We start from the raw sequence: 13,821 nt of genomic DNA, 5'->3' as shown, positions 1-13,821 counted from the left end.
ACAGGATCAGAAAAAAATTCACACAGAGACACACACGCGCATGCACACACACACACAGAGACATTATTGTTGTTTTCTACTGTATGGTCTTGGGAGATACCCAACGACTCCAGCAATAGAGATAGAATAAGTACTTAGAAGTAATTTCTTAGCTTTTAGGCACTGTATAAAATATTTGAACTGGTGGCTCCTTGTTAAAACTCTTGTATTATCAATTGAAATGGCTTAGCAATGGAAAGTGAACATTTATTCTCCAAGTTCCCCTATTTCAGGTACTGTCTGAGAATCTCCATTGCATTTTGTTACTCTGTGCAATAAGAATCTGTGTTTGTCAGGAACTGCTATATTTTGTGTTGATCATAGTGCTGTATTCATGTCACATGCCTTTCTATATGATTGCTCCAAAATGTAGGCAAAAGTTAGCTAGACACCTAAAATGACTAGCCAACAAGTAGGTACTCTGGAACAATCCGATCAGTTCTACTCCGTGAATGGAGCATGATGGATGTGCAATTTATCTCGGCACAATCCTCTAGAGTTCAGCTGCTGAATGCTGACTCATGAACTTACTTCCTCCTGTAAAAGCAGCTGTTATATTGCTACTCAGTTTACTTGGTCAAATGTAGCAAAAAAGTTTCTTTGTAAGCCAGCACAGCAATTCAGAAGACATTCATCTTCATCACGACAATAGTTTTAGACTACATATAGACTACTACAAGCGAGGATCTACACTAGGGAGTTATTTTGAAATAATCCCCTTTATTTTGAAAGAATAAGTAGAGCGTCCACAATACCAAGCCCATTATTTTGAAATATTTATTTCAAAATAGTGTTAGTGTAGAATATTGAAATTAACAGTATCACCAGAATGTTAACAACTTTGAAATCATATTCTATTTCTTAATGGGGCATTTAGCTGTTTTCTGAGTGGAAACATTTTATTTGTCTATGGAAAACATTCCCTAAGAATAGATTTTCTTGGAAACCTTTATTTTTGATGGTCTTCAAGTTCATGCATATGTGAAAGAATGTTGTGATAAAAAATCCCTTGATTTTACTTCTTATTTGTACCATGATTACAGACACTTCAGCAAGAATTGTTCATCTGAATCATAGATGGTATAGTGAAAGTAAGCCTGGCTACAACATCAGTCATACTAGCCCACTTGAAACAGACATAAGAATAGTTTGGGGATAGAGGTAATGAGAATTTTGTTGTCTTAGGAATCTCACAAAGTGTACAGGAAGTAAGTGCTTTCTTAAGGCTTCTGACAATTTCCTCTTGCCGTCACCCTCTAATACTCTGAAAGTCTTAATAATAATTAAATGTAGAAAATTCAGGAGATGTTGCATTTCAGTAGACTACATAATTACAATGATTTTTAATGATCACAACTTACTAATTACACATGCCCTATTTCAGACGTATGGCTCCTAGCTTTGCAATCATTGGAATTGTTAGTACTTATGGTACCCTACAGACAAGTTTTCTTAGAAAGGATGTGATCAACAACAACAGTGAGGGTATGAAGTGTTCAGCAAATTAAAATCTTTCATCCTGTCTCATGGTAGAAGTTATCTAATAAATGTTAATGCCACAATACACATTATCTTAATATCAGCTATTTACTACAGATTTTATTTGTATGCCAACACTGGGAACTATAAGTATGAGTTAACAGCATACTCACCTGTCTTTTCACTTCCCATGTCTGAATTGTCTGGAATAGGCTTTTGCATTTTGCCTTAACGCCTGCTATGGCTAGTGAACATAATATGAAAATTGACCATTTACAGTGTATCTAAAACTGAATAAAGATGCAAATAATGATTACTTGTAAAAATAGTGGGAAATTCTAATCAATACATAGACTTTAAATTCTTTAATTTGATTATAGAGTATGAAAGATTTATGATTTCCTGAAGTACTTGTTTTATTCTACCTATTTATTTATAGTAAGGGGACTAAGAGATTGCCTACCTGACTACAAGAAAAAACTATTTGTAGCTACAGAGCTCATATATTTAAGGCGTGTTGTATGCTTTCCTTTAAAATTTCTCATGTACGACATAAACCTAATCAAACCTTTATGCCCTCTAGCAGGTAACCTCTGCATGAACTAAAGAGTTGAAATATTGTTTAATCATGCTGTATACCACTTTTTTACAGTGATATGAGAAGTATTATTTTGGTCATATAGAAACCCAAGATAAAATATGATATTCTGGGAGGGAAGCAATGTCTTTTTTATTAGCCATCACCCTAAATGTTCTGATATTCTCAATACATATTTTTCCACTCACAACTCATAGCTTATGAAAATTTTAATACACTATTTCAGTTTTTGAACTTGGAATATTTACACCTGAGTATTGATTTACTCTCTGAATGAAACAATTGCTAATTTCAGCTGTCAATCCTTGCTTCATTCTTTCAGTCCAAAATTCAACTATCCTTAACCATTGTTGTGACAATTGAAGAGAATAATTGTTGAATTTTGGTCCTTTATTGTTGAGTGAAATCAATAGCTGTAAATGGTAGTTGCCAGTCCTACCTGATCTATCACAGTCAAACAAAAAGAACTTTTTCCCAATGCATGGAAGATGGCTCTGGCAATTTAAAAAACTCTATTAAGAGTAAAGAAATCCAGTGCATTTTAAAATTAGTTTGTTTTGTAAACATTAGCATGTTTGGTGATTTCAATATTTTTAAATTAAAAAGGTCAAAACTAAGCTAATGAAATGCAGCAGGGTTCCACTATGTAGAAGCAAGACTCTGTAATCAAAATAAATTGAATTGTCTTTTTTTTCATGGCGGGGAAATAAAAACACAAAACAAGAAAGCCTTTATATGGAAAGGCTACTAAATACAGACAACTTAAAATCTTTTGAGCCAACCCTGTTTTTGCTATTGACAGTCCTCTTTTCAGTGTTCTAACTCTCCAACACACATTTATATTTCAGACTTTTGTGTATTGGTCAGTAATTTTTTTCCGGCTGATTTTTTACCTTGTTCAGATTGGTTAATCTCTGATCTTTAAATGATATATTTTTCAAAACAGTGTGTAGGAGTTTTGTTCAAAAATCCTGCTAACAGAATTCAAAAGTGGAGCTTCATGGATCACTTTGATAAATGTATTCTTGAGTTAATATTGATGATTATATAAGATACATTAAAATATAAAGTATAGTTTGGTGTGTTTTTAATTGGCTACTTTGTTCTATTTTGCAGCTACAATATTGTACACAAATAAAAATGGTATAATTTTTCTCTAGTTTAAATTCTTCAAATTGTAATGGAGAAAGATGGTAGTCAAGGCATTTATGTATTTATTTATTTATTTGTGGGTGTCTTTGTGCATGTGTTTATTTATTTATGAACCCCTACAGGAAAGCTATTTGAAAACCCAGGAGAATGGAAAGGATCAAAATAATATTTTTCAAGATGACCTATATCAACATTGTTAATTATATGATGAAACAGTTTAGTGAAACAAACTTTAAAAGTTAAATTAGTTGTTCAGAAGAGAGGAGCTACAAGATTGAATAAAATTAAGAGGCTAGAAGATGGGGATGTACTTAAACAGAAATCCTGGTTTTTCATAATCTTTTATTTAGAAATCCTGGTTTTTCATAATCTTTTATGATTTTAGAGAACTGTATTTTTTTAATGTTCCACTGGATTTTGAATTGAGGCTTTGTACTAGAGCTGAGTATTTTTATAAAGTCACTAAATAAGCTACATGCATGCAGAGCTTGTTTCTGAATACCAGTAGGGTCACTGTCCAGTACTGGCAATGCCTTAACAGTCACTGTTGTTTCTTCCAATATAGAATAGGACTCAGAACTTTGATGTCTCAACTCAGCCATGACAAAAAGCATGGCCCTAATCCAAAATCACTTGATTCTGTCCTACCACTGTTGGCATGATTGAAAAAAAAAAAAGGGAGAATCTATCTGCATTAGGCTCCCAGAGTGGAACTTAAAAGTGACTGATCTGAAAAACACCTGCTCAAGTCATGATGCCCTGCTGACAGTGTTACCTACATGCTGCGGCTTTATTTCTTTTATAACTGAGAACAAAGCTAAAATCTGGTCTTGTTCTTGTTTTTATAGGGTAATTAAGAGAATAAGAATATTGGGGCTAAATCCTGAGAGAGTTCTTCAGTTTTTATTCATTCCATGCTCTGACAAGATCCTTTTTGCTTTAAGGGGCGTTTATATGTCATGATGTTTAAATGTTATTGTCTTTGTGTGAGTAAGAAATACGTATTTAAAAGAAATGAGAATAGCCATATAATATAGGGGGGTATATTAACAGAAGTGTCATAGATAATACATCTGAAGTAATTGTACTGTTCTCTTCTGCAGTGGTGAAGTCCCAGCTGGAGTGTCATATCCAGTTTTGGGTGCCACACTTTAAGAAAGATGTGAACAAATTGGAGAGATATCAAAGGAGATCAACAAATATAAGAGGTTCTAGGAAACATGACATATGAGGAAAGGTCAAAAGAATAAGGACTGTTAAGTCTAAAAAAGAGAAGGCTGAAAGGGGTCATAAGACTTCAAATATATAGTGAACATTTACAAAATCTCCTTCTAAATTTGAGCCTGCAATTTTCTGCTTGCAAAAAGGTGTTTTGTCACCTAACTTCTATTGATTTCCCTGGGTTTTAGGCACCTAACTGCCTTTTTAGGAGCGAGGCTCTAGGAGTGTTAGAAAATTTTACCCAACATGCATAAATAACTACATGTGCATCTATGAGTACCATTACTCCTGCATTTGGTTAAGCTTCCCCTTTGCTGTCTCTTTTGACAGCTATAGCTGATGGAATATGTTGACTGAATTCTCACTGTCAAATTTCCTGAGAAATGAGGAAATGTTTTACTCTGAATACAAGGAGAGGGTTATTTGTCTCCCACTGTAGAAGATTTTCCCCCTAATTTGACAGGCTTTAAATAAATTGTTAGTTTTAATTAAGTTTGAAATGGGACAAGTGCATAAACTAAAATGTCCCTTGCTAGAATAAGAGGATACAATAAAATTAGCAGTGAAATTCACAAATGATGTCTCTTTTGCTACAGTGATTAATTGCAACTCTGTAATTAGGTACAATGAAATGTAGGCAGATTTGGTTTTATGACAGTAATTTTGGACATCCCAGAGGGGAAGAGAAGAGATTACTTTTTTGTATATCCTATGGAATAGTAACCTAAAAAGAACTTGAATACTGGAATGAGACTCTGAAGACATCAATTATCAATGATTTAAGGTGAAGCCCTTTGGTTTTGTTGTGAAATGTTGGAAGCAAGGGCAAGAGAATTGCTCATAAAACAAAGATACCATGAAACTTTGAAATGGTAGCTCTTAAACCCTAGTCTTTTAAAGGCTAGATTTTAGCTCTGGTTTATCTGAAGGCAAAAAGTGTGGTAGTCTCATACATTATGCAAATTGGCTACACACCAGACATAAATCTTGCTGGCTAGGTGCATTCTAGAAGAGGGATCAAAGAAAACCAAGAACTCCGTGAGTAGCTATTGTAGAGCTGCTAGAATGAAGGGGGACTGGTATGGAGGAGATGAATGAAGAAGAGTTATTTATTCCTTCCCATAACACAAGAAATTAATAGGGAGCAGGTTTAAAAAAAGAAAAGGAAGTACTTTTTCACACAATGCACAATCTGTGGAACTCCTTGCAAGAATGTGTTGTGAAGGTCAAGTTTAGAACAGGATTGAAAAAAGAACTAGATGAATTTATGGAGAATAAGTCCATAAATGGCTGTTAGCCAGGATGGTAGAAATGGTGTCCCTAGTCTCTGTTTATCAGAAGCTGGAAATGGTGAAAAGGCACTTGGGGTGCTGTTTTGGGATATGTCCAGTATTCCAAAATAGTGTTTCCCACATCTTTACAGCATGCCCATTATTTCAAAATGCAATCAAAATAACAGGCATGCTCTTCCAATGACCCAGTAAAGCTCGTTTCATGAAGATTAAGGGACTTGTTGGAATAGCAGTCTATTTCAAAAGAAACTTGAAATAAACTTACCTGTTCTGTTCATTCCCTATGGGGCACCTGGCATTGGTCACTGTTAGAAGACAAATTTAGGTTTTGTGGACTTTTGGTCTGACCCAGTGTGGCTGATGTTCTTATGTCAGTTCTCAAAGTTATGATTATAAAAAAGGAGATAAAAATCTATACAAGATTCCAAGCCTATCACAGCAAAATTGCTTGAATGAAGGAGGAGTTTAGAGAAATGAGTATCCTTCCATCTCCAAAGCTTCCCAATAGGGATCCTGATCCTGATTGCCATCCCAGCTGAGCTACTTTCTATTCACCTCTAACAGGCACAAGAAAGCAAGGCCAATAATGCACTCTTTATTGTGCTGTGCTTAAAGGAAGTCAGCAGAAGAGAAGGAGTGTCTTAGACATGGTGGCCTCCTCTGAGCTTCCATGCTGACATTCTCATAGATTGTTGAATTTTGTAGACTTAAGTGAATAGATTTTTAAAATGTAATGGCCCACTCTTGCAAGCACTCAATAGATGGAGCTCCTGGTCCAGGCATGGTTACACTAAGCCTCACTTTCTCTGGCTCCATCTTGCTGTTTCCCTATCTTATGCCATTCTTCCTAATCTTAAAGGTACCCTCACTAAACTTAATGTTACATATTTCTATCTTGGTTGAGGAAGTTATATACATTATTTTTATAAATATCACATGTTCCTCAGTTCACCTGTGTGATATCATCCTGCCTGACTGCATAAAGTCAAATCAAAGGAGGCAGCAAGTGGCAAAAATGAAAAAAATGGCAAAGATAAGGTGCACTTATACCAAATGCCTTTGTTGGGGGAACAGTGGGGAAGCTACTGGGGAATATGCCTGATCTGGTTCCAACTGTGTGGGCAAAGATTACACTTCCTAGGACAAACCAAGGGAGATAGTGGTTGCTAAACCTTAAATATGTTGAGCCTAACAAAGAAGGGAGTTATGGGGACTGCCAGCAGCTCCCCTGTGAAGGGAAACAATGACTCATGGGAAGAAAAGAATGCACCAGGTAGTCTACTTCTCTCAGCCTAGAGATGGAAATAACTGGGCTGAATGGAATGTATAAAGTCTGCGAGGAAAGATTAAGATTCAGATGAGGGGAAATGTGCATTTAGACCTTCATTGGTTCTTTTTAGCTCTGAGTGCTATTGACTTTGAGGGCAAATAAGTAATGCCATGTTTTTGCAGGAGCTGATATAGAGTCACTTTAATCCTGATGGAGAAGCATTAACAGGTGCCAAACACAGTAGGTCCTGTCATGCATCATGGTTGGTAATGAGAGTTGCAGCCCAGCAACCCAGTCCGCGAGTGGTAGACTTGTAGTTCAAAGCAAGAAGGTTGAAGGTAACAAAATCTGTCTCTAGAAGAGTGAACTCAGGAGGAACTGAAAGGTGTAATGCATGGCTCACCTTGTAACCATAAATGCTAATTCCTGATCCAGCTTAATTTTTCTGTAATAAGAATAATGTAAGAAGAAGGGGCACAATGAAATTGAAAGGCAAATTGTAAAACTGTTAAAAGGGTGTATTTTTTACACACTGCATGATTAAACCTGTTAAACTTGTTGCCATAATATATCCTTAGTGGAAGAACTTTGTGGTATTCAAAAAAGAATTAGGGTATGTCTACACTACCCCGCTAGTTCAAACTAGCGGGGTAATGTAGGCATACCGCACTTGCAAATGAAGCCCGGGATTTGAATTTCCCGGGCTTCATTTGCATAAGCGGGGAGCCGCCATTTTTAAAACCCCGCTGGTTCGAACCCCATCCAGCATACCTACACGGGGCTCGAAGTAGGTAGTTCCACGAGGTGTACCGGTAGTTCAGAATAGGAAGCCTAGTCTGAACTACCTAGTTCGAGCCCCGTGTAACCACGCTGCACGGGGTTCGAACCAGCAGGGTTTTAAAAATGGCGGCTCCCCGCTTATGCAAATGAAGCCCGGGAAATTCAAATCCCGGGCTTCATTTGCAAGTGCGGTATGCCTACATTACCCTCCTAGTTCGAACTAGGAGGGTAGTGTAGACATACCCTTAGAGATTAATATGGATGATATTTATAGTAACATTAGATAAGATAAAAACATTTTAGCATATAAACCTTGCACTTCAAGGCATAAGACAGTTAGGGTACGTCTACACTACAAAATTAATTCGAACTAAGAGCCGTTAGTTCGAATTAACTTTAATAGGCGCTACACATGCAAACCGCTAGTTCGAACTTAATTTGAACTAGCAGAGCGCTTAATTCGAACTAGGTAAACCTCATTCTATGAGGACTAACGCCTAGTTTGAATTAAGTAGTTTGAATTAAGGGCTTGTCTGCCCTCCTCCCGGCCCCGGAGCCCTTAAAGGGGCACGGTCTGGCTATGGTGCCCATGCCAGGTGCAAGCCTGCGAACACCCAGCCAGCAGACCCTGCACCTGGCACGGCACGAGCCAGCCACCCGCTGCCACCCAGCCCTCCGCCTCTCCCCGGGACCAGGATGGCGGCTCCCAGGAGCCTGCCCGGGGCTGCAAGAGGCGGGCGCCAGCCTGGTCTAGTGCAGTGATCGTGAACCTCATCGAGGTTTGGGGGGAAGCCTCCAACATCCACGACCTCCGCACTAGGCACAGGAAAGTGGCAGTCTAGGGCAGGATAGCTGCCAGCCTAGCCACCCAGGAGCAGGTTTGCCTGAAAATCAAGGTGGTCCAGTGAAACCCCTGACCCTGATCTTAGAACATAAGAATGGCCATACTGGGTCAGACCAAAGGTCCATCTAGCCCAGTAGCCTGTCTGCCGACAGTGGCCCACAATGACCAAGCCATTTGTCTTGTGCCATCCATCTCCAGCCTTCCACAAACAGAAGCCTGGGCCACCATTTCTACCTCCTGGCTAATATCACTCCATAGACCCAACCTCCATGAGTTTATCTAACTTCTCTTTAAACTCTGTTCTAGTTGTAGCCTTCAAAGCCTCCTGCAGCAAGGAGTTCCACAGGTTGACTATTTGCTTTGTGAAGAAGAACTTACCATTATTAGTTTGAAGCCTGCTACCCGTTCATTTCATTTGGTGTCCTCTAGTTCTTCTATTATGGGAACTAATTAAGAACTTTTCTTTATGCTCCCTCTCCACACCACTCATGCTTTTATAGACCTCTATCATATCCCCCCTCGGTCTCCTCTTTTCTAAGCTGAAAAGTCCCAGTCTCTTTATCCTCTCTTCATATGGGACCTCTTCCAAACCCCTGATCATTTTAGTTGCCCTCCCCTCTCCCACCCTCTCTTCCCCTCCCCCACCTCCTTTTCCCAGTCTCCCCCAGTTTTGTTAAATAAAGAGAGTTTCTATTTTTGACCACACATGTCCTTTATTTTTTACATCAAGAAGGGGGGCTAGGGACGGGTAAGTGGAAGGATGTGAGGGAGGAATGGGGTACGAGCCCCCAATGAGGAGGACTGGGGTGGCTCTGCTGGCTCCTCAGGGTGGAAACTCTCCTGCAGCCCCCCGATTGACTCCCCCGGATGGCAGCCTGCGGCAAGTGCAGCCGGGCGGATGGCCGAGTGCTCTGATGTGCCGAGTGTGGGCACTCAGGGCACTCCAAGCCAGGACTGCTTTGCAAGTGGGGCACCCCTGAGAACTGTCTGTCTGGGGTGGGGGTCGGGTCCCTTTAAGCACAGCCCTCGGCTAGCCTGAGACAGCAGCTGCACGCTCTAAGTCGTAATCTGATGCCCTGCCGGCACTGCTTCCGGCCATCCTTAACCTCGGTTCAGGGTCCACTCAATGTGGACATGCTAGTTCGAATTAGCAGAATGCTAATTCGAATTAGTTTTTAGGTCTAGATGCAATAGTTCGAGTTAGCTTAGTTCGAATTAACTAATTCGAATTAAGTTAGTTCGAATTAGTGCTGTAGTGTAGACATACCCTTAGTAATAGATAAGAGTTGGGAAGAAAAATCCTCGTAAGCAGATCTCCTACACCGTGTCTTTCTCTGAAGCATCTTAAATTGACTTTTATCAGAGACAGGATTATGTATTTAGATGAATCACTGGTATGGTCCAGTGTGGCAATTCCTGTATTTCTAGTAAGTATGCATTACACTGAGGATTTTGGCAGGCAAAAGAATATCACTCTGCACTTTCTATAATTGCAGTTGTCCAAATCCTTCAGTTCTTACCTTGTCCTTATGCAGGCAAAACTGTTTCCATTAAAGTAATTAAGAAGTGACTGAAGACTGTAAATTTTGATCCATTGTATGTAATTGTAATTAGGCAAGATCAGCTAATGTACTATATTGAACAATAACGTTGTGAAATTCCTGTTGAAATTATTGTTGTGGCTTCTAGTTTTCTGACAGATGTCTCATTTTTAAATGGCAAATTATGTGAATTGTCTTCCGGATGTTCCCAAAATGCATTTGTCTGGCTATAAAGAGCACTTGTGGTCATAAAATATTTATCTTCTGAACCTATTCCTGTTACTCTTTTGCACTCCCTTTATTAAACATCCTCACTGTGAGGACTAATACTACATTTCCACTTTGTTCCTCTTCTTTCCCCATCTTTCTTTCTCTTATTGCTTCCTCTTCTCTGTTTTATTTTATTTATTTTTTTTATGTCTCTTCTTCCATCTGTATTTCTTTCTCTGCATAAAATCCCAGTTCATGGGCTTCATGGGCTTTCCCGTTACCATCTTCCATTTCCCATTAATTAAATTATTAATGCTAATACTAATGGACCATCACACTGGAATTTAAGTTCAACACCGTAGTGCCATAACAAAGGTTGGGGAGCTAAACACAGAGCTAATGTTTCAAACTATCAGCAGACTCACAAAGCAAAGAGGATACCATTTATGCACACTTCATTTGGAATTATCTTTATTACCAGGTGGGCAAAAATCAGATTTTTTTTAATTAAAATTTAGATTCTGGAATCTGAGTATTTAAATAAATTCCATTAAAATGCATCAATCAGGCCATATAAGGCAGATAATTGATGCTGAAGGTCTAATAGTAATAATTCAAATGTTTGCATTCTTGTCAGAATGTCTATGCAAGAGTTCTCAAACTGTTGCTCTCAGGTCCCCAACGTAGGTCACAACCCTGTTATTGGGGCCTTGGGCTGGCTTAGATTTATTGGGTTCTGGGGCTGAAGCCAAAGTCAGAACCCCACAGCTCTGGTACCGAAGCCAATATCAGAGGGGCTAAAACCCTTAAGCTTCTGCCCCTGCCCCCCAGCAGTAGGACTCAGATTTTCTGGGACAGTAGGGCTCATGTTTCAGTCCCCCTGCATGGGGTCATCTAGTAATTTTTGTTGACAGACAGGTCACAATACAATGAAGTTTGAGAAACCCAGGTCTAGTGGAAAGAATTAACACAGAGATGTGCAATTTGTATCTTCTAGACTAGAGGTTCTCTCATTTTTTCCCTGGACCCCAGGAAATTAATAACTCAGAAATGAAATTCACAACTATGCAACTGCTTTCCTAATCCAATGCAGCTGTTATAAATATTGCATGAAAGTTGCATGTACAGGATAAATCACCATTTTTATTAGTTAGAATTTGCAGAGCTAAGTCTCAGGATTTTTCTCGTTCATGAATATGCATTGTAGACTGTGTAGATGTACTGTATATATTGTTTTGATGTTTGTATTTAATTGTTCAAGGTCAAATAAAAAAACCCACAATGGAAAGAATTTCTTATGCAGGAGGCCCAGATCGTTAAACTGACATCTTCAAAATCAACTGAACTTTATAACATAGTTTCGTCTTAACCACATCATATTTTTATGAGTGACATTGTTGGATATCTGTTGTAATTAATATCAAAATGAGAAAAATTGTTTTAAATGTGGAGTTTAATGATCTGTGCTGAAGACAAATAATTAATAAATATAAACAATCACCAGCGCTGCAAATAAACTATCCACAGGTAACAAGTTTATACTGCATCTTGTAATAACACCATTTTCTAAAAACATTTTACCATACCTGGATTAGATTAGCAAGGTTAATACTGACTTCCAATTTTTAGGGGAATATACTAAACAGCATTATCAGTAAGTGCAGGGAGAAGTTTGTACTAAATGTTGTATTTAAAAACAAAAACCCGAAACACCCACCCATACTTACTGCATAGGCCAGAATCAATGAGCATTACTGTCACTGAGCTAAACCTGGCAGCCATAAGAAGCCAAAGCATGAAGATTTCTATTGCAAACTTGAAAAGATTTGATTTTTCATTAAACTTTTTACCATCCTGACCTATATTCTGAATTAATGGAGTGGTACAGAAATCTGAAATACATAGGGCTGGTAGGCTCAGGATAGTGTTATTTTATATTACAGCGATTATTTACATGGAATGGGACACATTATAAAGATTATCTTTTTGCTATATTAGTGGATTAAATTAATTCCTTGTTGCCTGAAGTTTTATTTTATCCTGTTGACAAATATTTTATTGTATTTTATTGTCTCTTGAAAAAGATTTATTTTTCTTTGTTTTATGTGATCTCACTCTTCTATAATGGATTTGCAATTCGCTTTTATTGTGTTAACCTAAGTTAACTAATGAGACATGACACAATTGTGAAGTTTAATTTCAGAAAACCACAGTACAGCAAATTATCAGAAGATTCTCCTATTGCACATCTATACATTTTGATCATATTCCTTTTAATTATGTCCTATATTTATCTGCCCTATTTGAACAGAATCCAGAGCTAGTCCGTAACATCTGTCGCTGGGTTAGACAAGCTGTTCAGATTCCTTTCTTTGCCAAGCTGACCCCAAATGTCACTGATATTGTGAATATTGCAGTGGCTGCTCAAGAAGGTAACAAACTCAAATGCATATACCGTACAGTTATATAGATTTGCAGCTGTAGTGCTCAAAGCAGGAACAAATACTAATAAAAGCTAGTATGAAAAGGGACTGTTTAAAATATTTAGAGTAAGCATGGTGCTTGCTGTTAAAGACTGTCTATACAATTTTGTACTCTATATATTCTAGTGCATTAACATATAAAGAGAATATTGTAGAGTAAACCTCTTTCTAGAAAGTAGAGAGGTGTGTGTCTGTGTGCATGATCATGATTTTATATGTATAATGAGACCAAATTGTATTTATCATGAAGTAGCATTTTGGAGTAAGACCAAGTTTTATATGGTGTTTATTATCTATTTTTTCAGTTTTCAAAATGTTCCTTCCTGGTAAATACAATTTGTCCAAACAGATAATAGACTCAGTCAGTTAGGCCTACTTAATACTTTCACTGAGTTGTTCTTTATGTAACGTTAATTTCTCCATTGAGTGCTGGTCCCTCTATGTATTACACACCTGATGAGGCTACATCTAAACTACACCCCTCTGTCAGCAGAGGGATGTAAATGAAGCATTTTGAAAGTGCAAATGAGGCGGGGATTTAAATATCATGTCATGGTGCTGTTTCAAACAAGTGCCATTTCGAAACTGAAACTGTAGTTTAGATGCAGGGTTTTTTTTGACAACGGGGCGCCTTTTTGAAAGATCCTCTACTCCTCAAAAAATGTCCTAAAATATAGGCCATAAATATAGGCTGAAACAGTGCCATGACGTGATTATTCAGATGAAGCGTGGGATATTTAAATCCCCGCTTCATTTGCACTTTCGAAGAGCTTCATTTACATCCCTCTGCCAACAGATGGTGTAGTTTAGACATAGCCTGAGTGTGCATGCATGCCATACACCCAATTCCAGAAATTCTATCAAGCATATATATAGTAGTTCACCTCATGCTCCACATTGAGGGCCTAAGAG

At 38.1% G+C, this 13,821-nt stretch overlaps 1 protein-coding gene across 5 annotated transcripts in view; it reads left to right on the top strand.

Annotated features, from left to right (window-relative positions):
• DPYD (dihydropyrimidine dehydrogenase) overlaps positions 1-13,821 on the top strand; it is a 675,852-nt gene that overhangs the window by 527,386 nt on the left and 134,645 nt on the right. For 4 of the 5 annotated variants that reach the window (XM_075936588.2, XM_075936587.2, XM_075936589.2 and 1 more), the window contains one exon: positions 12,738-12,858. The exons of the other annotated variant lie outside the window; for it this stretch is intronic. In XM_075936588.2, coding sequence (XP_075792703.1) covers positions 12,738-12,858 — 121 coding nt within the window. The remainder of the gene's footprint in view (positions 1-12,737; positions 12,859-13,821) is intronic. 5 annotated transcript variants of the gene reach the window in all.

Source organism: Pelodiscus sinensis, chromosome 9 (genome assembly GCF_052426305.1).
Source record: "Pelodiscus sinensis isolate ZL-2025 chromosome 9, ASM5242630v1, whole genome shotgun sequence".
Classification (NCBI taxonomy): Eukaryota; Metazoa; Chordata; order Testudines; family Trionychidae; genus Pelodiscus; species Pelodiscus sinensis.
The sequence above is the reverse complement of the archived record's forward strand: the minus strand, read 5'-3'. Positions and strand labels throughout refer to the sequence as shown.